At 44.2% G+C, this 27,355-nt stretch overlaps 1 protein-coding gene across 2 annotated transcripts; it reads right to left on the bottom strand.

Moving 5' to 3' along the window:
* Window positions 1–15,218: 15,218 nt before the first annotated feature.
* On the bottom strand, window positions 15,219–25,400 carry CREG1 (cellular repressor of E1A stimulated genes 1). 2 transcript variants are annotated; one of them, XM_055324525.1, is made up of 4 exons: window positions 25,021–25,400; window positions 21,183–21,302; window positions 19,957–20,141; window positions 15,219–16,520 (listed from the first exon to the last, which is right to left on the bottom strand). In XM_055324525.1, the coding sequence occupies exons 1-4, from the start codon at window positions 25,372–25,374 to the stop codon at window positions 16,517–16,519; spliced, it is 663 nt and encodes a 220-aa protein (XP_055180500.1). In that variant the 5' UTR covers window positions 25,375–25,400; the 3' UTR covers window positions 15,219–16,516. The 2 variants fall into 2 exon arrangements, with proteins under 2 accessions (XP_055180500.1, XP_055180501.1); XM_055324526.1 differs by lacking the exon at window positions 15,219–16,520 and having other exon boundaries at window positions 19,953–20,141.
* Window positions 25,401–27,355: the final 1,955 nt, after the last annotated feature.

The following is a 27,355-nucleotide window of genomic DNA, read 5'->3' as shown; positions in this document are numbered from 1 at the left end:
TGCAAATTAAAACCACAATGAGATATCACCTCACACCTGTCAGAATGGCTAAAATTAAAAACACAAGAAACAAGTGTTGACAAGGATGTGAAGAAAAAGGAACAACATTTGTGCACTGTTGGTGGGAATGTAAATTCGTGCAGCTTCTGTGGAAAACGTTATGGATGTCCCTCAAAAAATTAAAAATAGAATTACCATACAATTCAGTAATTCCACTACTGGGTATTTACCCAAAGAAAACTAAAACACTAATTTAAAAAAGATATATACATCCCTATGTTTATTGCAGCAGTATTTACAGTAGCCAAGATAGGAAGCAACCCAGGTATCCACCTATTAGGTGAATGGATAAAGAAGATGTGGTATATAATGGAATATTACTCAGCCATAAAAAAATGAGATCTTGGGCAGCCCGGGTGGCTCAGCAGTTGAGCATCGCCTTCAGCCCAGGGTGTGATCCTGGAGACCTGGGATCGAGTCCCACATCAGGCTCCCTGCATGGAGCCTGCTTCTCCCTCTGCCTGTGTCTGCCTCTCTCTCTCTCTCCTCTCTGTGTATTCTCATGAATACATAAATATTTTTAAAAAATGAGATCTTGCCATTTGCAATAACATGGGTGGACCTAGAGGGTATTATGCTAAGGGAAATAAGTCAGACAGAGAAAGATAAATACCACATGATTTCACTCAAATGTGGAACTTATGAAACAAAACAAATGGACAAATGAAGAGAAAAAGAGAGAAACAGAGTCTTTGATACAGAGAAAAAACTGGTGGTTGCAAGAGATGAGGTGAGTGGGGGGATGGGTAAGACGAAAAAAGAAAGAAAAAAATCTATAGTGAGATACTACTTCATACCCCCTGGGATGACTAAAATAAAAAAGATAGACGATTAGTGTTGGTGAGGAGGTAGAGAAATTGGAACCCTTATATGCTGCTGGTGAAAATGTCAAATGATGAAACCCTTACAGAAAACAGTTTGAGGGGCACCAGGGTGGCTCAGTCATTTGAACGTCTGACTCTTGATATCGGCTCAGGTCTTGATCTCACAGTTATGAGTTCAAGCCCATGTTGGGCTCCATGCCTACTTTAAAAAAAAACAAAAGACTAAAGAAAAGAAAAAGAAAATGGTTTGACAGTTCCTCAAAAAGTTAAACAGAATTATCATATGATCCAGCAATTCGACCTCTAGCCATATACCCAAGAGAATTGAAAACATATGTCCACACAAAGACTCCTACCTGAATGTTCACTGTAGCATTATTCATAATAGCCCTACACTGGAAACCAGCCAACTGAGGAAATAGTAAACAAATGTGGTATATCCCCAAAATGGAATATGATTCAAGCATAAAAAGGGATGAAGTATTATTACGTGTTACAACATGGATAGACCTTGAAAACATTCTGTTAAGTGAAAGAAGCCAAACAAAAGAACATGCATTGTAGACAGAAAGTAGATTAGTGGTTGCCAGGAGATGGGGAAGTGGTGAAATTCAAAATAACTGCTTATAGGTAAGAGGTTTCTTTTTGGGGTGACAGAAACATTCCAGCATTAAATGGTGGTGATAGTGTAGACACAATGAACATAGCAAAAATCATGGAGATTACGCTTTAAAATGGTGAATTTTATGTTATGTGAAATGTATCTTTAAACAAAAAATAATGCTAAAACAAACAATATTGATTCTGTGCTTGCAAGAATCTCACTGTCTGTGGCTTCCATTTTCTTAACGGTATTTTTAAATGAAAATGTTTTAATTGGGCATCCCGGGTGGCTCAGTGGTTTAGCACTGCCTTCATCCCAGGGCGTGATCCTGGAAACCCGGGACCAAGTCCCACGTCAGGCTCCCTGCATGGAACCTGCTTCTCCCTCTGCCTATGTCTCTGCTTCTCGCTCTCTCTGTGTCTCTCCTGAATGAATGAATGAATAAATAAATTAATTAATTAATAAAATCTTAAAAGAAAATGTTTTAATTGTGTTGATATCCAATTTATCCATTTTTTGCTTATGGTTTGTGCTTCTTATATTCTATACCATTCATTGGGCATTTTTATCATGAAAAAATATTGTGTTTTGTTGAAAGCTTTTTTCTGCATCTATTGAGATGATTTTATGACTTTTATCCTTTATTCTATTAATGTGGTGTTTTGTATTAATGGATTTGCATGTGTCACACCACCCTTGCATCCCAGGGATAAACTACAATTGATCATGATGCATGGTTCTTTTAAGAGCTGTTGAATTTGGTTGGTTAATACTTTTTTAAAGATTTTATTTATTTATTCGTGAGAGGCACAGATAGAGAGGCAGAGGCATAGGCAGAGGGAGTAGCAGGCTCCATGCAGGGAGCCCGATGTGGGACTTGGTCCTGGTATTTCAGGATCATGCCCTGAGCAAAAGGCAGACCTTTAACCATTGAGTCACCCAGGCATTCCGGTTGGTTAATATTTTTATTGAAAATTTTCTTAAAAATTTTGTGATATATGAAAGTAATATAACACTTTATGTTAACCATACTGGAATTAAAACCAAAAACTCATTTAAAAAAAAGAAAGAAAATTTTTGTGTCTATGTTTATCAGGGATATTGACCTATGGTTTTCTTTGTAATGTCTTTATTTGACTTTGGTGTCAGGGTAATAATGCTGGCCTTGTAAACTGAGTTAGAGAGTGTTCTCTCCTCTTTAATTTTTTGAAAGAGTTTGAGGACTGCTTTCTTTAATTCTTTAATTCTTTAAATGTTTGGTAGAGTTCCCTAGGGAGAACATTTGCTCCTGGCCTTTTCTTTGTTGGGAGACTTTGGATTACTGATTCAATCTCTACTCATTATTGGTCTGTTAAGATTTTCTATTTCTTCAAGATTCAGTCTGGGTAGGTTTCATGTTTCTAGGAATTTATCCACTTCTAGGCTATCCAACTTGTTGGCATATAATTGTTCATAGTAATTTCTTACGATCCTTTTTATTTCTGTGTTATCAGCTACAATGTCTCCTCTTTCATTTCTGATTTTTTTAAAAGATTGATTCATGAGAGACAGATTTTTTTTTTTTAAGATTTTATTTACCCATGAGAGACACACACAGAGAGGCATAGGCATAGGCAGAGGGAGAAGCAGGCTCCCTCTGGGAAGCCTGATGCGAGACTTGATCTCAGGATCCCAGGATTATAACCCAAGCCAAAGGCAGACGCTAAACCACTGAGCCACCCAGGCGTCCCTCATTTCTGATTTTATTTATTTGACTTTTCTCTTTTTTTCTTGATAGGTTTAGTTAAAGGTTTGTCATTTTGTTTTTGTTAACATATGGCTATTAGTTCCATTGATCCTTTATATTATTTCTCTGGTCTCTATTCCATTTATTTCTTCTCTGATCTTTATTATTCTCTTCCATCTGCTTTGGGCTTAGTTCTTCTTTTTCTGCTCTCTTAAACTGTAAAATTAGGTTGTTTACTTGAAATTTTTCTTGTTTCTTAATGTGGGGAATTTATTAACTATAAACTTTCTCCTTAAAACTGTTCTTGGGGGCACTTGAGAAGAATGTGTGTTCTGTTGCTGGATGGAATGTTCTGCATGTGTCTGATAGGTTCATTTGGTCAAAAGTGTGATTCAGGCCCAATATTTCTTAACTGATCTTCCATCTGGATTATCCGTCCATTGTTGAAAGCAGCATATTGAAGTCTACTCTTATTGTACTGTCTCCCTTCAGATTTGTTAGTATTTGCTCACTGTATTTAGGTGCTCTGATGTTGGCCATAAATATATTTATGACTGCTATATCCTCTGGAAGAAATTATCCCTTTATTAGTATATAATGATCCTCTTTGTATTTGTTACAGTTTTTTACTTAGTCTATTTTGTCTGATATAAGTGTAACTAGCCCTGCTTTCTCTTGGCTTTGACTTGCATAGAACATCTGTTTCCACCCCTTCAAATTAAAACTGTAGTAAGTCTCTTATAAGCAACATATAGTTGGATCTTGTTTTTTTATTCATCCAGCCACTCTGTTTTCTGTTGGAAGAATGAAATCCATTTACATTTAGGGACACCTGGGTGTCTCAGTGGTTGAGCATCTGCCTTTGGCTCAGGTCACAATCCCAGGGTCCTGGGATCAAGTCCCAAATCAGGATCCCCAGAGGGAGCCTGCTTCTCCCTCTGCCTATGTCTATGCCTCTTTCTGTGTGTTTCTCATGGGTAAATAAAATCTAAAAAAAAAATCCATCTACATTTATTTTTTTAAGATTTTATTTATTTATTCATTAGAGAAAGAGAGAGAGAGAGAGAGGCAGAGACACAGGCAGAGGGAGAAGCAGGCTCCATGCAGGGAGCCCGACATGGGACTCGACCCCGGGTCTCCAGGATCACGCCTGGGGCTGAAAGCAGCGCTAAACCGCTGGGCCACCCGGGCTGCCCTCCATCTACATTTAGAGTAATTATTGATAGATAAGGACTTACTAATGCCATCTTATTAATTATTTTCTGGCTGTTTTGCTGTTCCTTTGTCCCTTTCTACCTCTCTTGCTTCCTTCCTTTGTGAACTGATTTTCTGTAGTGGTAAGCTTTGAGTTCTTTCTCCTTAGCTTTTGTGAATCTACCATAGATTTTTGCTTTATGTTTACCATGACGCTTACTTAAAACATCTTTTAGATACAACAGTCTAATTTACACTAATAACAACTTCAATCACATACAAAACTCTACCCTTGTGCTCACCCCTTTTATGTTTTTGGTGTCACAGTTTACCTATTTTTACATCGTGTATTTATTAAAAAATTAGATCTGTAGTTATTTTTAATATTCTTGTCCTTTAACCATTATCCTAGAAGTAAGTGGTTAGCATGGTACCATAATACAGTATTAGGGTATTCTGAATGTGACTCTACATTTACTTTGACTAGTGTATTGTACATTTTCGTATGTTTCACATTACTAATCAGCAACCTTTAATTTCAGTTGAAAGACTCCTTTCGGATCTCTTGTAAGGCAGGTCCCCTAGTGGTGAATGCCCTCAGCTTTTGTTTGTCTAGGGAAATCTTTATTTCTCTTTCATTTTCTGAGAGTTAACTTTCCTGGATAAAGTATTGTTGGTTGGCAGTTTTTTCTTTCAGCATTTTGAGTTTATCGTCCTATTCTCTCCCTGCCTATAAGGTCTCTGCTGATAAACTTACAAGGGTTCCATTGTAAGTTATAAATTTCTTTTCTCTTGTTGTTTTGAGATTCTTTGTTCTTTTCTTTTTAACAGTTTTACTGTAATGCATCTCAGAGAAGATCTCTTTAATTTGAATTTGTTTATGACCTATGAGCTTCATAAACTTGGATATCCAAATCTCTCTCCAGATATGGAAAGTTCTTGGCTACTATTTCTTTAAGTAAACTTTCTGCCCCCTCTCCCTCTCTTCTGGGACTCCAATAATTCACAAATTGGTTTTTCTTTTTGCTGGCATCTCATAGATCACAGAAGCTTTCTTCAGTTTTTGTTGTTGTTGTTGTTGTTGTTCTCTGCATAATTTCAAAGTTCCTGTCTTCCAATACAAAGATTCTCTTTTCTGCTTCATATCCTTTGCTGTTGATGTTCTTTATTGTATTTTTTCATTCATTGTATTCTTCAGCTCCAGAATGTTTGTTTTTTACATTTCTCTTTGTTAAACTTCTCATTTTGTTCATTTATCATTTTCTTGATTTTATTGAATTGTCTTTATGTGTTTCCTTATAGCTCAGTGAGCTTCTTTAAACTATCTATTTTGAATTCTTTATCAGGTACAACTCAAATCTCCATCTTTGGAATCAGTTACTGGAAAATTATTGTAATCCTTTGGTGGCATCATATTTCATTGGTTTTTCACATTCCTTGGAAGTCTTGTGTTGCTGTCTACACATCTGAAGCGGCCAGTCTTTACTACCTGCCTTTGGGGGAAAATATCTTCTTCCATAAGCTCTGCTAGGGATTCTGAGATGTTCTCAACCTTCTATCGATAGGTCTGCTCCTCACTCCTTGATCCCTCTTGTGGCAGAATTGATACACCTGTATGCCTTCTCTCTGTCTTATATGGCACCAGGCCAAGTGCTGACAGCCTCCCTTGTGCTTTCCCAAGGGTAATGCCAAAATCTAAGTTTCTGGTCTCTCCCTGGCCCATAGATTCAGGTTGGCTTTCTATGCATGCTCACTAGTCATCTGCCAACACTCACACTCACTAGTGCCATCAGGAGTGCACACAGGGAGCCAGGTATCTGGGGAGGCATGCACAGCACTGTGGTGCCTGTGAGCCAGTTGGGGGCATTTATAGGCAAGGCAGCCCCAGCAGTTCATGGGCTGGTGTCTTGATGGAGCCACAATGCGGTTAGTAGGATCCACATTCCTTTAATGCCCTCCAAGTGCTTGGATCCACATTCCTTTAATGCCCTCCATCTACAACTTCTACAGTCTCTTCCTGTCCCTTGGTCGTGTAGCTCATGATGCAGTGCTCTGGATGGAACGAAAGAGAAATGGGCCTCTAGCAGCATCCCACACAGCTAGGGAAGCTGATTTCTTACTCACATGCTCTCACTTTCCCCCACAGGAGAAATCACAGGGGCTGAGAGATCTCAGCCCTAAGCCATGCCACCTCAGGGGAGGGATGATGCACATACATTCACGCTGTGCCTCTTAACCACCCCAATGTACCCCAACTCAGGTTTTTTGTTGTTGTTGTTCAATCAGAGCACTGATCTGATTGATTGATTGTCTCAAACACTGTCTGAGACAGTGTTTTCCAGGAGCTTCTGGATGATAGCTGGGAGGAGTTGGTTCAAGGGCCATCGTAGGGTTCACAGGTGGAACTGAGGTCCTTAGGCCTATCACCTGCTGCATAGGTGGGCAAGATTGCTCCCAGGTTCCTTGGCATATGCTGCTGAATCCCATAGCTCCCACAATGGCACTTCTGTCCATGGATGGAGGCAAATTTTTATTAAGGGTGACACGTGAATAAGGGATGTCTTATTCAGCCATGCTGTGGTTGTCACTTCATCCATTTTGTTTTGAAGAACCAACAACTCTCCCTTGGTTACAGTCTTGATGAAATTCACATACTGAAAGAGCAAGACAGGACCTGGAAACACCCCCTGTTCACTTCTTCTGTTTGGATCCATCCCAAGAACTGCTCATGTTCATGCTCTATGAACACTAGTCCAGTAAATTTCCTTTCTTCCTAAATTACTAAGTGGGCTCTTGTTGCAACCAAGTAATTCTAACTTAGACATTGAGTTTTTGGACATCGCATTAGCTTTCTATTGCTGCATAACAGATTGTCACAAGCTTGGTGGCTGAACATAACACAAATTTATTATCTCACAGTAATGTTGGTCAGAAATCCAAGAACAATATGACTAGACTCTCCACTCAGGTCCCTATGAGGCTGAAATCAAGAGACGTTGGCTGGAGTGGCAGTTCTCATCTGAGGCTCAGGAACCTGTTCTAAGGTCAACGGTTGTTGGCAAAATTTATTCTCTTACAAATATAGAACTGAGATCCCAATTTTCTTTCTAATTATTGGCCAAGACTGCTCTCAGATCCTAGAGAACACCTGTAGTTACTTGAATGTGGCCCCAAAGACAGTTCACAATATGGATTTTTGCCTTTTCCCAGGCCAATTAGAGCATATCTCTGACTTCTGCAACCAGCTTGAGAAAACTCTGTGTTTAAAGGGTTTTCCTGGGATCCCTGGGTGGCGCAGCGGTTTGGCGCCTGCCTTTGGCCCAGGGCGCGATCCTGGAGACCCGGGATCGAATCCCACGTCGGGCTCCCGGTGCATGGAGCCTGCTTCTCCCTCTGCCTGTGTCTCTGCCTCTCTCTCTCTCTGTGACTATCATAAATAAAAAAAAAAAAGGGGATCCCTGGGTGGCGCAGCGGTTTGGCGCCTGCCTTCGGCCCAGGGCGCGATCCTGGAGACCCGGGATCGAGTCCCACGTCAGACTCCCAGTGCATGGAGTCTGCTTCTCCCTCTGCCTGTGTCTCTGCCTCTCTCTCTCTCTGTGACTATCATGAATAAATAAATAAAAAATTAAAAAAAAAAAAATTTAAAAAAAAAATAAAATAAAGGGTTTTCCTGATTAGGTCAGGCCCACCCAGGATAACAACAGAATCACAGGAGTGATATCTCATCATATTCACAGGTCCTTACCACAATCAAGGAGATTATGTAGGGCATATACACCAAAGTGTGGAAATTTTGGAGGCCATTTCATGATCCTGTCTCCCAAAGAAGAGCTATTAGAAAAGGTGCTCCTTTCTTCTTCATCTGTGAAGGAAGAGGTATGGTATCTTTTTCTTTCTTTCTTTTTTTCTTTCTTTCTTTTCTTTCTTTCGAAGATTATTTATTTATTTATTCATGAAAGACATAGAGAGAGAGGTAGAGACATAGCAGAGGGAGAAGCAGGCTCCCTTTGGGGAGCCCAATGTGGGACTCAATCCCAGGACCCAGAGATCATGACCTGAGCCAAAGGCAGACGCTCAACCATTGAGCCACCCAGGCACCCCTATTTCTTTTTTTTTTTAAGGTTTTATTTACTTACTTGAGAGTGAGTGAGTGAGAGAGAGAGAGAAAATATGAAGCCGACTCCATGCTGAGCACAGAGCCTGATGCAGGGCTCCATCCCACAACTGTGAGATCATGACCTGAGCCGAAACTAAGAGTCAGATGCTTAACCGACTGAGCCACCCAACACCCCAGTATCTATTTTTCTTTCTTATCAGATGGAGGAAGCTTGCCTGGGAATGAAGCCAACCGAGAGAAGAGCAAACGAGATGTGTAAAAACAAAACACTTACTGCATCCATTGACAACCTGGATCGTGCCATACCTAAAGGCTTGCCCACAGGCTTTTCCATTTCATGAGCCAGTAACTTTTTCTTAAGCTACAGGACTTTGATTCTGTACCTTACAATTGACATGGTCTTGACTGTTACAGATGCTGAAAATGCATGGCCACCAAAGACGTGCTTGCCAATTCGCAATTTTGCTGCGTCCACTTTTTGAGAGTTTTACCTGATGGGCCCTTTCCCACACCTCAAATTATTTGTCCCTAAGAAAATTCAGCCACAAAATTTTGTTTCTTTAATGAGACATAAGCGAGAAAAAGTATGCCTAGTCTCCAAACACACAAGAAAGAAAGAAATGAGAAGACTGTGTGAAGATATAAAAGATTTTCAAAGGTGGCAAGGGATGGCAGAAACAAGTTGGGTTTCGATAAAATTGAAGAGATGCTATCAAGGGAGGAGAAGAATTCTAACTGCGTATTGCTGTTGACAGTCAAGGAGCTTCCACTTTAAAAGGACTGTTTCTGCTTTAATGGAGATGCCTACATGCATGTGTCACTTTCACATATATGTCAGATTTAATCTTCATGATGACTCAGTAAGGTAGTAAACATTGGTATGCAGTTTTCATTTCATACTTAAGGAAACACACTCAGAAAAATGAGGTAATTTGCTCGAGGTCACAAGGCCAGTGAGTGGCCGGATCAGGACTGTAACTCAGGTTTTCTGGGTGCTGGTTGGAAGAACATGAGCTGTAGAACAGCCAGCTCCAGCTTCAAGTTCCAGTCCTACCATTTACTAGCTGGTTGGCCAACAGTGGGTGATTGGAGGAATGAATAAAATGATTTATGTGCCCGGAATAGAAGGTGTTGGGAAGAATTGGTTCCTTTTACATCATTCAGGGGAGGTGACAGTCCCCACCATTGCCTGGGGAAAGGACTCCAGGGGGTCATTAAATGTTTGGGGGCAGATCCTGTGTGCAAAGTCTTTCCAGGAATGACAGGAGTCCTGAGGAGTGAGAAGGAGAGTTGTTGATGGTGGGGTGGTATGGACAAGTCCTCTGGAAGGAGGGAGATTCCCCCCACCCCGGAGCAGGGCAGCCCCAGTGGCTCAGCAGTTTAGCACTGCCTTCGGCCCAGGGTGTGATCCTAGAGACCCAGGATCAAGAATTGGGCTCCCTGGTGGAGCCTGCTTCTCCCTCTGCCTGTGTCTCTGCCAGTCTCTCTCTGTGTGTGTGTGTGTGTGTGTGTGTCTCATGAATAAATAAATAAAATCTTAAAAAAAAAAGTTCTTGAGCATCAATCAGGTGGGAAGACAGTGCATCTGCCTTGTGTGCATTACAAACACGTGGTTCCAGTTCCTGGGCTGGTGGAGGTGATGCGTTTAGCCACAGAACACCTAGCAAGTCCATTCCTGCACATCTGAGCAAACACAAAATCATCATCTGCAATGGGCAAGCTTCCAACCCTGAGACATCAGGGCACCTGAGAGCCCAGGCCATAATTATGTGTGAGCAGTGGATATTTGTAGCAAATTCCTCACCTCTGCCGGGGCTCATCCCCTCCTCTGACTCTACCAAGTGGTGTTCCCCTCAGTGTGGTGCCACTGAGAGCTGCCTCCATGGAATGCACAAACCTAGGAGCTGGCCCCTAGCTCTGACCTTGACTTGCTGTGGGGCCTTGACCAAATCACTTTACCTCCCTTGGGCCTGGTGTCCTCAGCTGCAAGATGAAGGGGCTGGATGCCAAGGTAGATTTTTTTATTACTTGAGACTGAAAAATATCCTGAGATATAGAGATATTGTGGGTTCCTCCATCAGGAAAGCAGCTTGTGAGGGCTGCCTTGTCTCATGCGACCTGGTATAGTGCCTTGTACATATTTGAAGTTCAGTATTTGTTAGATAAAAAGTGATTGTCTTTATTTGTATTTATGACCAAAGCATTAAAAATATAAAGCACTTCTTCTCGTCTTCAACAACAACAACAAAAGATGGAAGGGTAAACTAAATGGCCCTCACATGTTGACTTCTAGCTGGGAATTATATTCACATACAATTATTCCTGCCTCTTAAATGTCCCTCCCATTTTAGCTGTACCTGCTGTTATCTACCCCTGCACCATTTTGACTACGGGAGCAAGCCAGTGACTGCCTTGTGTCCAGGCTTCCACATGAGGGTGTTAAAAGAAACCACAACAGGCCCAAAATGGAGTCACTTGTACTAAACCCACATCACCAAACCAAGGCTTGATACGTAACCATTTATAGTTTCAACCTTCTCCAGGAACATACTCTTAACTGCTCAGGCTGAAATCTTCTGGTCAGTACCAGTGAGGTAATCTGCACACAGGCCCTTTTCTTCCCCCAGAGAAAGATGAGATAATCCTCTCTTTCCTTGTCCCTGTCTCATTCTGCCTGTAAAAGCCTCCCATTTTGTATAGCTCCTGCGAGCTCCTACTTGCTGAATGAGACGCTGCCTGATTCATGAATCATTCAATAAAGCCAATTAGACCTTCACCATTTACCACCAGTTTGCAGGGCTCTGCTCCATCTTATAGCCCTGGAGTGGCTCTGACCTCGTGCAGACCACATTTTGATCATTTGCAGCTGGGAAGGACCAATGGGCTTGCATGAAATGGAGGCAGCTGGTGGCTTGGAAGTCCTCTCTTGGCCAACCCTGGCCATGGCCCAACTCACCCCCACACCAATCCAGGCCTGTGTCCTCCCACTCGAGGAGTAAGTCTGAGGGAAGTCCACTTCTGGGGACTGCTAGGCCAGGACAGGTGGGTTCTCACATGAGAACTTTGCAGTTCCTTTGGATGGTCACCAGCTTAAGAGAAAGGTAAGGTAGTTAAAATAGACAAATTCCAGCAGAGCAACTGGTCTGGTCCTGGCATGCGAGGATTGAACAGGATTTTCCTGCTCTGGGTGACCTTCCCTGGGCAGTTCAAGGCAGCTTGTCAGGGACCTCTAACCATTGTCATGTCAAACTGCAGTCCCCAGGCTCTTCTGCTCCTAGCCTGGTGGGCCTGAGCTCTCATCAGGTTTTACCCCAGGACCCCAGAGTTCTCATTCGTCCAATGTTTGGACATGGTACACAGCTAACACATGGTGAAGGAGGGTTTCCCCCAAAGCACAGTGGAGACCAGTGACTAATGCATGACTGGTATGACCTTGCAGAGGTATTACCAAGAAAATAACTAGTTCTTTGCTCCTCTATAGCCTGATCAGCTCATCCAGGTAATGGGTGGCCTCAGGCTATCTCACACTATGATGGAGATTAACTAATGCCAATTAATCGCCACCCATCCTAGAGATCATCTCCAACTGACAGAGGGGACCTCTAGTAGAGCACTTGCCTAAGGCCACTCGGCTAAGTGGCTGAGCTGGGATTTGAGCATACAGAGCTGACACCCTTTCCTGTGCTTGACACTGCCTGCCCCAAAAGAAGTCAGTGTGCTGCCTGTGAAATCTGGACTTTTCTTACATGTGACCTTTGCCATTTCCTTTTTTTATTTTTTTTAAGATTTATTTATTTGAGAGAGAGAGAGAGAGAGAGAGAGAGAGGGAGGGAGCAGGGTGGGGGGGGGGTAAGGGAAAAGGGAGAGTCTCAAGCACAGAGTCCAACACAGGGCTCAGTCGTGATGCTGAGATCACGACCTGAGCTGAAACTAAGGGTCTGATGCTGAACTGATTCCACCACCCAGGTGCCCCTGACCTGTGCCATTTCTTTACCACACACCTCTAATACAGGTGGCAAGACATTTCTTCAAAGGATCCCTATGAACCTGCCATTGAAGGGTCACTGGATTCTTAAAGGACCTTGTCCGACATGTGACAGTGTGAACACCTCCCAGCTAACTTTCTGGGGACTCCAATTGCCTCCCGAAGGAAGGAAAATAATGTGGGTCCTGTCTCCCTCTTGGGTTTGTTGCAAGGATGAGACAAAATACTGCACAGGAACTTATTTTGTAAAATTAAGTCCTAGGACAATCCTTTTATTTTTGAGAAAAGTCAACCTATGAGTTGCCAACTGATATTTGAAGCAAAGGAAAGAAAAGCAGCTAGTATCTGGGTTTTCCAATGTCTAATGTTAACAGCAACCTAAGAGTTGTCAATTAAAATAATTCTATTTTTACCTGTCAAATTCAGTGCCCTGGGTGTGCACGATCATAGGAGATTTGCAGGACTAATTGACAAAAAGTCTTAGGAGCAATCTGGAACGAGAACTGACAGCTCTTGGCTCGGTAATTCCAGTTCTGGGCATCTCTCTAAGGAAATAAACCGAGCAGTGGAATATATTCTGTGCATAAAGAGCTTTCTCACAGCAGACAGGATCGGAAGTCACTTACAGGCAGAAAAACTGGAGAAAGTGAAAACAGCACTTAGCCTTTGTGTGTCCAGTGTCCTTTCGTTAGCCCAACTTCACGCTCCTTTCAGGAGCCCAGCCTCGGAATTGGCGGGTCCCCGCGGGCCCCCACGGTTCTGCGGGCGCCGAGCGCCCCCTTCCCCCCCCCCCCCCCCCCGCGGGGCAGGGCACGTGACCCGGCGCGGCCGACGAGCGCGCCCCCCGACGCCGCGATCCTGCAGGACCCGCTCTCTCACCAGGAAAGATGGGCCCTCTTTGCTGTGAGATTAAATTGGCTGCAATTAAAACCAACACAGTGCAAAGAGGAGCCAGGAGATGAAGGCACTTCTGAAGGAATATTTTAAGATCAATGAGCTCCTCTTTTTGCCTAAGCTGCTTTGAGGAGGGTTCCTGTCCCCCGGCAGCAGCGCGCTAATACAGACCATTATTGGGGAGCCGGGGGAGCCCGTGCTGATGAAATTCTCTGCGGCCGTTCTAGCCATCCCCGTGCGTGGTTCCTGGTAACAGAACACGCTTATGATTAAGTGAAAGAGTGTGATATACGTCCCGTGTACAGCATGATCTTGATTCCATTTAAAAATCGCACGGATGCAAAAATGGGAAGCGAACACATCAAAATATTAGCACCATGCTGACGGCTGAGATTATGGACTTTTAGACTTTAAAAAAAATTTCCATACAGATATATGTATCTTACAATAAGTAGTAAAGAAAAAAGCTTAGAAAAAGATCAAGTTTTGTTGGTTGATTTATACCTTGTTTGATTCCAAAAAGGACTTGTTATAATGGTCTTCTCAGATGAATATTCATTCTCGAGTGTTTGGCTCTGAAGTGACAGTTTGGAATTCCCCTGAGAAATATTGTCCTACCTGCTTTGCACAACAGTAGAACACTATTATTTTCATTAGTCAAACTGAAAACATACCCCATTATAGGAAAGTAGACTCTGCTCTTCGATTACTTTGTGACCTGCAGTCTGAATATTACTAAGAAGGGAGGGGTGACATGAACTACACCAAATCAGATTATTTATGCACTGATTTCATTGAACCCTGCCTCATTTCATAAAGGACTATTCTCTACCCCACTCCCATGCCTCCAAGGAATCTGAACCTGAACTAGGAGACAGGGAAAAAAAAAAATGCTAATTATTGGCCATGGCCTGGTAAAGACAAACAGCCTTGACCTACTAAGCACAGACCGAAAGCCAAGACGATATCCACCAGACAGCCAGGTGGGCACAGTAGTTTTATGCTCTGCAGTCGCTCCCTATTTTAATTCTCTTCTTGATCAGGGCCTGCCTTGCTCTCTGTGCCAAAGCCAGTCTTGATCTGAAACACTCATCCCCTATCTGGTAAAGGAAGAGCTCCGTCTCTCTTCTGCCACAGGTGGGGTGCAAAGGGACCTGAAGCAAATGACATGGAAGAAGTAGTAAAGCCATGAAAGCCTGGCAGCAGCAGCAGACCAGGCCTCTGTTTTTTCTCCTGCCCCTGCTGGGCTGCCTTTACCCCAGTGTCATCTCATCAAGGCCATCCACCCCTAACCTGGCCCATGGTGTCATTCTTAGGGACCTGATGGGCACAGCGGACAGGAAGCCTGCATCTCCATAAAAAGTGGTCTAAAGTGCCCTCTGCTGGTCACTCAGACATAACAGACATAATCTCAAGCATGAAGGAATCTCCAACACCTACTAAAAAAACATAGTTGACTTTCCAAATTGGATCTTACCTGAATATGTTCTTATATGGTATCAATGATATAAAACTCACAATCAGTGAGTAACGGGAGAAATAGAGATATACACCCTCAACCTAATTCTATCACAAGGTATCTTGGCACCGGAGACACCATGGGAAGCCCCTTGATGAACTCTGCATTCTGGCTATCCTCCAAATTGTAGGACACCATGAGCTGTTTACCAATGGGAAAGGGTCAAATTATTCACTGTAAGCTCTGAAACAGCCAAGAGGTGATTTAACATCATGCTAAAATAGAAATGCAAAAGGCTTTTGACAGCAATGGAAGTATAATATTAACATCTGTTTAAGAAAATAAATCCAACACATTTCATGAAAATAATGCTTTTAATTATTTTGAGTGAAAAATCTATTTTACCAAGTTTAATGTAAATCATTTTTCTTAAACAGAAGCTGTTTGCTGGATTTTAGGTTCATTTTGTAGTTTTAAAACAGAACTCATATTCATCTTCTTTTCTTAGCCATTTAAGGATTCGGCAGCTTGGTTCCTGACACCCCTCTTTAGGAGGGACCTTCCATCATCTTCTGAAATCATGTATATAGGTAATAAAATGAAACAGTTCCTTCTTTTCTGAAGAACTGTGATTTTTTTTAACCTTATCTTCTCTCTCGTGACCCAATTAGGTAGTAACAGCATGGTAGCCATTTAAAGATTTAGAGAGCTAAGCCCACTGCTGAGAGCAGCATTATTTTAAAAAACTACAGTGCAGTTGGGGGCAGCAGGTTATAGGCTTGGCTTAGGCTGGTCTACGTCCGATAAACTTTACTTACAAAAGAACACCAGAAATTACTTACACGAAATTTCCTGCATCCTTTTTTCTTTTGCAAGCCCATTTGGGGGCAAAAAATAAAATAAAATAATGTGTACCTATATGTAGGTGTGTGTTTTGGGTGAAGACACAGATTATACAGTGTCCACTTAGGTGGGGAAATCAAATTCAGGAAAAGTTTTACGAACTTCTGTTCTAGGTAACTATCACTTTAGACTTGAAAAGTGGGGGGAAAAAAAAGTTCTTCATAAGAAATAGTTATGCCCTCTGTGGGATCAACACCACCCAGACTGTCAGACACACATGGACCAGAAAGAGGAAGTCCCATTTGTGTCTCACCACGACTTGACATGGCTGTGCACATGTGGGTGCACGGTAACACAGGCCGCCGGACAGGCTCGGGCAGCTCAGGTGTGGCCATGGGTAAGTGAGGACCTCTCCCCTGAACTTCTCCCAGGAAGTAAGGATACATTTTTGAGTACCTTCAAATGGGCAATCTAAATCTGGCACCTCCTCCTCTTCAAGGAGTACCTTTGGAAAACTGGAGCATTTCCATTTGGAACTAATGGAACAAGATTTCCTTGATCATAATGAAAGACACCCCTCTATGAAAATGGCTTCAAAATTTGCAAAAAAAAAAAAAAAAAAGAAGAGTCTAGCAACCACATCTTCCAAGAAATCCAGGAATAGTCCAACTTGATTTTGTAAGTAAGCAAGCAAGCAAAGCAAACAAATCAATCTGGGAAATGTTCTGGAGAGGAACACTAAACCCTTCAGGTCTGTATGAGCCATCCTAAGCAACCTCCCGGGTGTCATTAAAGATGCCGTATTTTGCTTCACCTAGGGAGAGGAAGAGAGAGGAAGAAGGATTATTTCATTAAACTGAGTTTAACAAATCTTACAAGTTAATCATTCTAGGGAATGATCAGAGAAACTCCTGATCCAGAAGTTTAGGATTTTGAGTTAATTTCAGTCATTTTGGTGTAGTGAAGAACTGCCCGAGTTTATGCACATTCCTGAGTGCTGGTATCAACAGGTTTAGGGTGAGGCATTGGAAAACTTCATTTTAGCCAGAAGCCCCACCCTGTGAGTGTGGTGTCGACATACTCCAGTAGAGGCCTGTGGGACGCAGCACTGAGAAGCAGCTGTGGCTGCTGGCTATCCCATGGAGGATACCTGACAGCTTAGCGGGTTTAAAAGACAAAAGCAGTTGAGAACAGAAGGGGCCCTGAACATTAAGCAAAACAGCAGTAACATGGCAAGTGCCCTCCCACACTGAGTCTAGCTGGGATCCCTCTTCCTGTGACAGTCTGACCACGGCTATCAGGAAATCCATCTCCAGGTGAGGGAGACCTGGTAAGTTTATAACCTGCACCTGTAACTAAATGTGCCTTTGTGGGCATGTCAGAGAAGAGATGAAGCCTGGGGCAAGCATCCTGCTGCTCACACTTAACAGTGACAGGAGGCAACTGCTTATTCTTGGAAGGATGGCCTACTCAAGGGTTTCAGCAGATACGCGGTTTGACAGTAAAACCTTCCACTCCACATGCAAATATACTCGTGGCCTGGACCCAACAGTCCAGTGAGCCAAACCAGATTCAGTAGGCCCCATATGAGCCCTACTAAGTGTCACTTATACGAAGCCTTTTCATAAGACTCCACCTGAATGCAACAGATTTCAGACGCAGATGGCTTTATGGCATTCAGAGAAATAACATCTTCCAAAACTGACATGGGCAAGCTGGCCAAGACGGCTGCCATCCGGTAAAGCTCCAGAGTGCCCACGAGGCCCCTGGGAGTGGTTCCCTCCGAGCATGCAGGCTCTCAGCCCTTACAGACATCACTCTCTCCTGAGCTACTGAACAGCTCTGATGGCAAACCAGGTGGGTGGGATGGTGAGGGGCCCACTCCCGGACTCTGAAATGGACGATTAATAGTCAGACGAGTTCCTAAAGGTCAGCTTTAGGGCTGCCTCTCCCTAGGATTCTGGTGTCCTGCATAGAAGGGGTTACATCCTGGTCTAGACTTTGGTCCTCCTCTTATCTCTGAGCTGCAGAAAAGGCTCACTAGTCTGTGTAATAAAATGGGAACCTCAAATTTATCTATTTCTACTCACTTATTCAATACAAAGACTTACAGGCAAGCACATTTTTATTTTGTTATTAAAGGAAGCATTGCCCTTGGGCATGTTATTTATACAAAAATAACTGTACTTCAGAGATTGTCACATCTTGTAAAAGTAAACTTTAACCTTGCATAGTGGGCCTGTCATCTTACTGGCCATCCTCCTGAAAAATTAACTGCCCAGTAATAATGTTATAATTGCTGCCTCTGTATTCCTATAGAGTAAGGTGGCTTTGTCAGTCCAGAAGAGAATCACTAGCCTGTGCCTCTTCACCTGCATGCTCAAAAGCAAAATAAAAGCCATGACTGCTGGATTCCTTATTCAAACAAAGAAGCTGAGAATCTTTGTCTCAAATTATCAGTCTGACAAGTAGCTAGTATTTACTAAGCACCTTCTCTGAGCCATGCACTGTCCTAGGCCCTGTTTGGGAATGAAAGAATGAATGAAGAACAAATGAATAAATAAGTAAAACCTGAGCTTTGCTGTAAAGAAATTTGCAATGGTGACAGGAAGTCAAGAGTTCAGTGTGGAACTGTTCTATAAGAGAATAAGACCCAGAATAATGAAACACTGAGAATCTAAGACCTGCAAATGAGCTACAGTGCATAGGTCTGACAGTATTATCACCCTGATCTCTGCAAACAGCACTCAGTCATCACAGGTAGAAGTGCATCATATGAATAATACTGGTTTAGGAGCCTGGCCAGCTAGCAGAGAGGTAAGCAGAAAAATGGGCTCTCAACCTGGTTAGAAGCAAGGTGGGGGCCCCAGAGTTAGAATGCTGGGGTTTCGATCCCAGCACCAACACGTACTGGCTGTCAGACTTCAGGCAAGTTTCTTACTTTTCTGTGCATCAGCTCTCCATATGACAGCTGAAGAAAAATATTACCTAGCATCTTATGGGGAGAATTCAATGAGCGCAAAGCAGAGCACAGCACCAAGCCAGCACAGTGCCCTGCAAGCAACAAACACTCAGCATGCACCAGCAGTGTTACTGCTGCTGTGATCGCTGGTTTCCAGGCCTGGAAGATGGCAGCTAAGGCCACTGACCCCGGGAAAAGCGCAGGCCTCTGTATTCCTTCATTCAAACCATGGCCTAATTTCAAAGGATCTAACCACACCCTTCTTCCCTGTCCTTTTCCCATCTTCAGGCTATCTTATTCATTCTTTCCTGGGGTCCCTTGGGTGTTGACTGCCCCCCACCCCACTCCTGCTGGGTGCCCCCTATGGCCCCTCAGCACTCACAGCACTGGGGCGGATGTGCACAGGGCTGTGTGCTCAGACTCAGATGTGGACCATTCAGAGTCTGATTCTCATGGGAAAATGCCATCACAGGCCAGCCAGGGCCCCAGAGCATTGCTTTAAAACAAGGTCTCAACCTGCTATGCAAGCCTGTAGCCAGAGCTTGGGGGTTTGTGAACTTGGATGGAAAAAAGTATTTTCATTTTCATTAAGCTCTAATTGAAGTGTATCATTTCTTTCAACGATGAATGTAGGCAACAAACCTCAGTGGTGATAGCATATCTGTGACTGTCACCAACAGAAATAAAGAAATCACACTCTCATATTGTGTTAAGAGTCATCGCAGATGCCTGAAAATATTCAGTCCTCACTATTCAGAAAATAGTGTAGTAACGTTATAGACACACCATTAAACCTTATTTAATATGTTCATTAAGTCATCAACATATTACTACACTACACATTTAAAAATATTTTTTCAGGACAGCCCAGGTGGCTCAGCGGTTTAGCGCCGCCTTCAGCCCAGGGTGTGATCCTGGGGACCCGGGATCAAGTCCCACATCGGGCTCCCTGCATGGAGCCTGCTTCTCCCTCTGCCTGTGTCTCTGCCTCTCTGTGTGTCTCTCATGAATAAATAAATAAAATCTTTAAAATAAATAAATAAAATATTTTTATAAATGTATTTCAATAGAGTTGGTTTACATTGTATTTTCTGTGTATTTTATACATTTTAAATATTATTTAAATATTATTCTAAAAATATTATTTTGATGGGGGTAATAGGCTTTACCAACTTGCCAAAAGGGTCGGTCCATGGTACAGAAAGCAGCTGAGACCCCTCCCCTTGCTTTAAAATATTGAGGACCGCTGATAAAAGTTGCAGTATTAGAAAGATGTGCAAACACTTACTGAACTGTGACATTATAATATTCTTCAGGTGTCACTATTTTTGGTCCACCAAAGTAGTCCAGGACCCAGATGTTGGTTATATTCAACTTGGCAAAGAACCAATTATGGCTGGAAGGCCAGGTCTTCATTTCAGGGTGTCGGACAAACAGTGAATGCTTGGCAAAGTCCATTTCCGTCTGATTCACCTGAGGGACATAAATGACGTGAGCAACTCATAGCAGCAACACTTGGTTTCCTCACCTGCTTAGGAGAGGTAATCCTAGCATCCTACACATCCTGAAAAGTTTATTCAGTTACAAATCCTGATCTGAAACTTTAGGAATCAGGAGAAAATGAAGGAAGCATAAAGGTAAGCAGACAACATCCGAGCATTCAGGTGTGAGTGGTACAGATACTGAGTTGGGGAAGCATCACAAGCACCAACTTCTGTTGCTCCATAGTCACTCTGAGCTATCAGAGAACCAGCACGTGGCATATAATAAAGTGTTCAGGTGCTTTCGTTGTGTTACGTCAGCACACATATCCTATAATAAGCAGATGTTAAACATGGAGATGCATATCCAGAAAGGACAGAAGTCTCTGGAAAAAGTGCAGTGGACCTCAAGAGCATTTGTTGCCCATCCCCCACCTCCTGTTCATGAAACGCAGCCACAGAGATGCATCCACACAGAATTTCCAGACCATTAATCTAACTTGTCTGAGGTTGTCATGAGAGATAAGGTCAAAAAGCAAATCTGCTGGCCCGGCAATTAATCAGCTGTGATACCTTGCCCTCTGTCCTGCAGCATTCACCCCACTGCCTAAATTCATGGTATTTAGTAACAGGTACCCCTCTTGGAGCTTCCATGGTATGCTCTCTGCCCTGAGCCACTGGTAAAATATGGAGACAAGGAACCCACACATGCGAGATACTGTGTGTGTACAACACTGCCAGGGGCAGAGAGCTCTGGTTGAACAGATGTTCCTCACAGAGGAGGTGAACAGCTGTTATATCTGTTCAGCTTCAAAAAATCCTTCATTTTCCGCCTAAGTTCTTATTGAACAGCTATAGGAAATCAACTGATTTAAGCCTTTGGTTTTCATGAAAGTATACACTAGAACATATTCTAATGCTGTATCTCAATCACAAATCATTTTCATTTTATACTTAAGATGTCTCTTCTTTCATTGTTCATAGATGGTGCTCTTCTCAAACCTGTCTCTGTTCTCGTGGAGTAAATACTCACCTTGGTGACAGTTCCTGACAGTATTATGTGCGCACAGAGGGGACTCTGGGGGTCAAATCCCTTCTTCCTGCAGAAGTTGGTCTGTGCCAAAGACATGGTCAGCGTAGCATGTGGATTTTCCTGCACAGAGAAAATAAAGATCCTCGTGTGTGAGATACTGTCTCTGGAGAGGTACTAAACTTCATAAGTTAAAAATAAAAAAATAAAAAAATAAAAAAAAAATAAACTTCGTAAGTTATGTACACACTGTCCCTAGAGCTGCACATTCTTCCACGTGAATTATAAAACACCACCTACCACTTGAGAAAATTTCTAGTGGGGTAGAGATCGAGCTTGACGTTTCTTCCCAAGAAGCAGGGGCTAGGGTTCCATTTTTAAAATTCACTGACTCAAAAAAAAAAAAAATTCACTGACTCAGAATAATTTTAAGACTCTTTTTTCTTAAACTCTTAATCTGTTTCATAGTCACCAGAGAAATGACTGTCACAGCCTCACTGAAATACAAGGCTACTCTAGAGCCTTTACTGAAAGATCGAAAGGGTTAGATAGACTCTTAATATGCAACTAGTACATAAAAACAATTGTTCAACTAGCTAATTGTACAATTTAAGCAAGAAAGTTGCTGAATCACGTTTTTTGGTTATCTTATGCTAGCAGAAATCGTCACATGATCTCAAAATTGGAGAAGTTGTTTGTTCCTGTTTTAGTAGTAAGAATGCCTCAACTAAAAAAGTGTGAAGCAAGCAAAATTCTTCTTTCTTATTCAGAAATCAGCTTCACAAAAGACATTGTTGACAGATCACAGCAAAATTCACGTTGCGCTTAGTGCTTTAAATTCCAAGTAGCTCGCGTGGCAAATTCTGCTATATCATGGTGACCTAGCAAAACGAGGAGTATGGAGAAAGCTCCTTGAAATCATGTAGCTGTAGCTAAACACTGTTTGTACACTACTGGGCAAGGAGCCATAGGAGACCAAAAAAAAAAAAAGTCTCTCCTTTCCCTGTGACTTTATAATCTGGTGGATGGAAAAGTCAGACATAAACAAAACGTAACTAGTGCCTAATGACAAGAGGTCAGAAGGCATATAACTAATTGCCAGGCGAATGGATCAGTTAGGTATATTCAAAGTCTAGTACAAAGAGATGTCAACACAGCCTGGAGTCGTTTGGACACTCCACAGAGCCTCATAAGATATTCAAAACCAGGACAGAAGTGGGATGATGTATTAAAGGTAAAGGGAATTTCAAAAACAGAACTGGGAAAATGTGGCACATGGTTGTGAGTTGAGTAACGAGAAACCCAATCTGCTTAAAAGAGAGGCTCTGGGACGGTTGGGGAGGATGTGAGAGAGGTTGGGGGGTGGGTAGTGAGGGTGGCTCAACTCCAAGCTGAGGAGTCAGGATTGTGCTGTGTAGCCTGGCATCTGTCTGTGCTTTCCAAGAACCACATACATGGAGAACTTGTTAAAATGCTGGTTTCTGGGCTCCATTCCCAGCCCTGGTATTTGTATTTTTAACAAAACATCCCAAGTGAATCTTATGCAGCTCCAGGCAACCAGATGTTATTAAAGGTTTCTGGGCAGAGGGCAATGCTGAGTGGTATTTTGTTCATGTCAATCTGGTGGGTAGGGTGACAGGGAGAAGACAGAGGTCAAAAGGAGGAAAAGTAGAAAGTATATACCAACCTGACTGTTTAACTGATGGAATCAGACTAATTCTGATGTGGCCACACCTTTGCATTGCCATCGTGGAGAACTACAATCCTGGATAGGTTCCTTACACTGCCTTTCTAGACCTGTCAAAGACTGGGGCTGGAGTTCGACCTGGCAGCCATTAGTGGCTGGTTACAGGTGATTCCCACACCTCTGAGTCTTAGTTTTCATCCTTTCAACAGAGCAGACGACCACATCAGCATGGGTTTAAATATAATCTTGCATACAGTGGTTTTCAATTCCTCTCCCTCATTAGAAGCATCAGGGAGGGATTGGGGAGCTGTTTTTTAATAAAATGTGTGGTTTTTTAAGATTTTATTTATTCATGAAAGACACAGAGAGAGAGAGAGGCAGAGACACAGGAGGAGGGAGAAGCAGGCTCCGTGCAGGGAACCCGATGTGGGACTTGATCCCGGGACTCCAGGATCACACCCTGGGCCAAAGGCAGGTGCTAAACTGCTGAGCCACCCAGGGATCCCCTAACATGTGTTTTTAATAAAATATCCCAGTACTGTATTTTTTAAAGTATTCCCAGGTGACCGTGTTTGCAGCCAAGGTTGAGCATTGCTCACTGAGCAGAATGAGCTTGCTTTGGGCAAATGTCTGAGAGTGGGGTGGGTGTGGAATAAGAAAAGGGTGAACGAGGAGGTGTGTGTGTCTTAAAGAGCAGCAGTTTGTTTTTGCTCAGAGAATTCGGGTCCTCGTAGGTACAGATCTTCCAAGAAACTAGAAACTTAGATTTGTCACTGAAATCTCAATTTTTGAATGTTAGTAACTACACTAGCCTCTCCCCACCTTACCCACAGGGAATACAATCCAAGACTCCCTGTGGATGCCTGAAACCTTGGAGAGTACTGAACCTTAGACAGACTATGCTTTTTCCTATACACACACACCCCTATGATAAAGTTTTAATTTATAAATCAGTCATAGTAAGAGATTGGCAACAATAACTAGTAATAAAATAGGACAATTATAACAATATACTGTAATAAATGTTGGGTGAATATGCTCACTCTCTCTCAAAATACCTTAGTGTCCTGTAGTCACTATTCTGATGATAATGCTGAGATCTGATCAGATATCTATCGGATCAGGTGAATCAGGGTAGGCTTTGTGACCTAGCACTAAGCTACTACTATTCGCCAGTACCTCAGGAGGAGAATTACGTGCCTCTGAAATACAGCTGACTGCAGGTAGCTGAAATCATGAAGTGTAACTGTGGATAAGGGGGAACTCCTGTAACTAGGATTTATTTAAAAAACAAACGGAACTCTGTGTCAGCCAAAGAAATCCGGTCTGTGGGACATGTGCAGCTCTCGTGCCACTATTTCTGTGGTCTGTATTTTGAAGGCAGACAGACTTGACATAAAATTCCAGTTTGGCTACTGGCTCTGGGCAAGTCACTCAACCTATCCAAGCCTCAAGTTCATCTGCAGCCCACTCCTGGACTCTGTGGCTGGAGCCCCTCGGACTGTAGAGCTGTGACACCACTCTGGGGACAGCGGGGATCCACCAGGGGCTTGTAAGCACGGCCCTGCCACCAAAGCTGGGCACAGGCTGAGCCCTAGACCTCATAACATCAGTTCCGCTCCTTTCCAGGGAAGGCAGTGAGCACAGGAGTCCTAAAAGCTGCATTAGTCGCTCACGACGTTGTGTATTCGCTCCCTGCTGCTGAAAGGCAAATTCTTAATTCAGGAGAAGGGGAGGCCTTGTGAAATTCTAGAATACCACAACCGTGCCCCGGGGCGACCCAGGGGCGAGAGGTCCCCAGGGTAGGTGCTGGCAAAGAATTCAGCCGCGCGGCGGGGGCGTGCGTGGAATTCCCGCACTCGCTGGCGGACAGAACGCTGGGGGGCAGCCCGGGTGGCTCAGCGGTTCAGCCCAGGGCGTGATCCTGGAGACCCGGGATCGAGTCCCACGTCGGGCTCCCTGCATGGAGCCTGCTTCTCCCTCTGCCTGTGTCTCTGCCTCTCTCATGAATAAACAAATTAAATCTTTGGGGAAAAAAAAAAAAAAAAGAACGCTGCTCTCCCAACGCGGGGCCGGGAGGTAGGAGGCTGGGCTCCGCGGCGCGCCCCCCGCCCCCCGCCAGGGCCGACCTTGGGCCCCGCGGCCGCGGCTCACCTGCAGGTTGCCCACCAACTGCTGCAGCGGGCTCAGGTAGAAGTAGGGCACGCCGCTGCCCGCGCCCGGGGGCCCGTCGCTGAGCGAGAGGACGTCGGCGAAGGCCCAGCCGCGCACCGCCGGGTCGGTGGACAGCGAGGCCAGCGCGCCCCAGTCGCACACGTGCGTCACGAAGCGCGCCACGCGCGCCGCGTCTTCGCGGGGCGGCAGCGGGGGCAGCTGCGCGGCGGCGTCCCAGTCCCCGTGACCCCGGCCGCCCCGGCCCCGCGCCGGCGACACGAGCAGCGCCGCCAGCGCCGGCGCCAGCAGGGCGGCGAGCAGCGAGCGCGCGGACCCGCGGGCTCGGCCGGCCATGACGACGACTGCGGCGACAGCCCAAAGCGCCGCGACCTCCAGGGGTCGAGGGTGAGCCGGCGCCCCGGCCCCGCCCCCACGGCGCGGGCCGGCCCCGCCCCCTCCGCGGGGGCCAATCAGGAGTCCGGGAGCGGAGGGGGCGGGGCCCTCTGTGCGCCCCGCCACCTGCGCGGAGCCCGCTTGTTTGTCCGGCTCCCTGCGGCTGCCGCCCAGACGCGCTTTTTTTTTTTTTTTTTTTAATTTATTTATTTGCGAGAGAGAGAGAGAGAGAGAGAGAGAGGGCGTCTCTAGGGCAGCGGGAGAGGAAGAAGCAGACTCCCCGCTGAGCGGCTTGCTCCCAGCACCCCAAGATCGTGACCTCAGCCGAAATCAGACGCGTTCCCACCGAGCCTCCCAGGCGCCTCTCCCCACCGCCGCTCTTTAAGGACCGTGACGTTGTCCCAAATGTGAAGTTTGCTTTGTTTGGTAGATGGAACATGGAAATCGTCCTGTTAGGAGAAGACTGCTGGCTACACACACACACACACACACACCCCTTTTAAAAATACCTTTGGACACAGCCGCTAGGGGATTGACGGTCTACCCTCTGTATCCCATGCACAAATTTGAACTTACTGAAACCAGCTGGGGACCTGTTGAGTCATCAGAGGGGTCAGTGATTTCACAAATTTCTCACCCTTACTGACCCTCCCACGCCACGTAAATAGCATTTCCCTCTTGCTCCTGCTAAGAATCTTCTTCCAGGAGGAGCATGTGGGGCATCCCTCCCCTATGCCCCCCTTCCCTCGGTTGTGGGCATGGCTACCTCACTCGGGTTTGGATCCATTTTTTCAGGCGTGTCTGCCTTCTCATTATAATTTGGGAACTGGTAAATGAGCTCAGACCACTTGACCTACATTCTTTATACCTGTAAGCTTTGGTCACATCTCCACCTGAATCCTACTCTTATGGGCCTGGCCTCATAGCCCCACCTTCCTTGTTATAAATGCTGCGTGGTGATGGTGCTCGTCAGCTTTGAAAATCCGGCTCTGGCAGCTACCTGGTCGTCTGGAGCTGCATTCAATAGAGGTGAAGTAATTTCATTCAGGGGCTGTGGGCCAGTCATGTGAGCAGGTGTGGGTGACAGGAGTGTGAGCCAAAGTCCTGCCTCTGCTTTCTGTCTCAGACTCAGCCATCTTCAGCCAAGAGGGCTAGGCAGTGAGAACTTGTGTATAGAAAAAAGACTGTTTACTCTGAGTAGGAGTTTTTGGTTCCCTGTGGTAGCCAAAGGATGTTATACACAGGGCTTTCACATTCAGGAAAGAGGAGTGTGAACAACCCTTGGTCAAAGTTGGGTTCCTTTTTTTAACAACTGAATTTGGAAGTGCTTCAGGCCAAATGGAAAACTAAGGAGGGAGAAATTTAAGAGGAGGAAAAGCAGGTTTATAATTTTCTAAAGAAATACAAGGAATTGGGGGATCCCTGGGTGGCTCAGTGGTTTAGCGACTGCCTTCGGCCCAGGGTATGATCCTGGAGTCCTGGGATCAAGTCCCACATCGAGGGTCCCTGTATGGAGCCTGCTTCTCCCGCTGCCTGTGTCTCTGCCTATGTCTCTACCTCTGTCTCTCTCTCTGTCTCTCATGAATAAATAAAATCTTTTTAAAAAGAAGAAATACAAGTAATTTGAGTAACTGCCTTAACCTATTAAGGAAAGAGCGTACATAATTTCACATTTGGAGTTCTAAATCTCAGCTCTGCCCCTATCAGGCCGTGAACTGTAAGACTTCCATTTCCCTTTGTCTGGGCTCAGTTTTCTCGCCTGAAATGAGAAGTTAAATTAGATGATACCTCTGTTAGCTCCATAATCTGTTAACATGCCAAATGTGGGTCTTCAGTAAGTTTCACAATGATGTTTTTCCAAGAGGACAAAAAAAAATTTTTTGTTTATTGCTTTGACACTTTTTGCTCATATACAAAATAACAAGAGGCCTAGTATAGCTCC

Source organism: Nyctereutes procyonoides, unplaced genomic scaffold (assembly GCF_905146905.1).
Source record: "Nyctereutes procyonoides isolate TBG_1078 unplaced genomic scaffold, NYPRO_anot_genome, whole genome shotgun sequence".
In the NCBI taxonomy this organism is placed as follows: Eukaryota; Metazoa; Chordata; class Mammalia; order Carnivora; family Canidae; genus Nyctereutes; species Nyctereutes procyonoides.
The sequence above is the reverse complement of the archived record's forward strand: the minus strand, read 5'-3'. Positions and strand labels throughout refer to the sequence as shown.

Bases quoted from the DNA above. Each gene is read 5' to 3' on its own strand.
- CREG1 (XM_055324525.1), bottom strand. From the start codon at position 25,374: ATGGCCGGCCGAGCCCGCGGGTCCGCGCGCTCGCTGCTCGCCGCCCTG. The intron at 21,303-25,020 runs GTGAGCCGCGGC...TTCTCTGTGCAG, and splicing joins AGTTGGTGGGCAACCTGCAG to GAAAATCCACATGCTACGCT. The intron at 20,142-21,182 runs GTGAGTATTTAC...TATGTCCCTCAG, and splicing joins TGTCAGGAACTGTCACCAAG to GTGAATCAGACGGAAATGGA.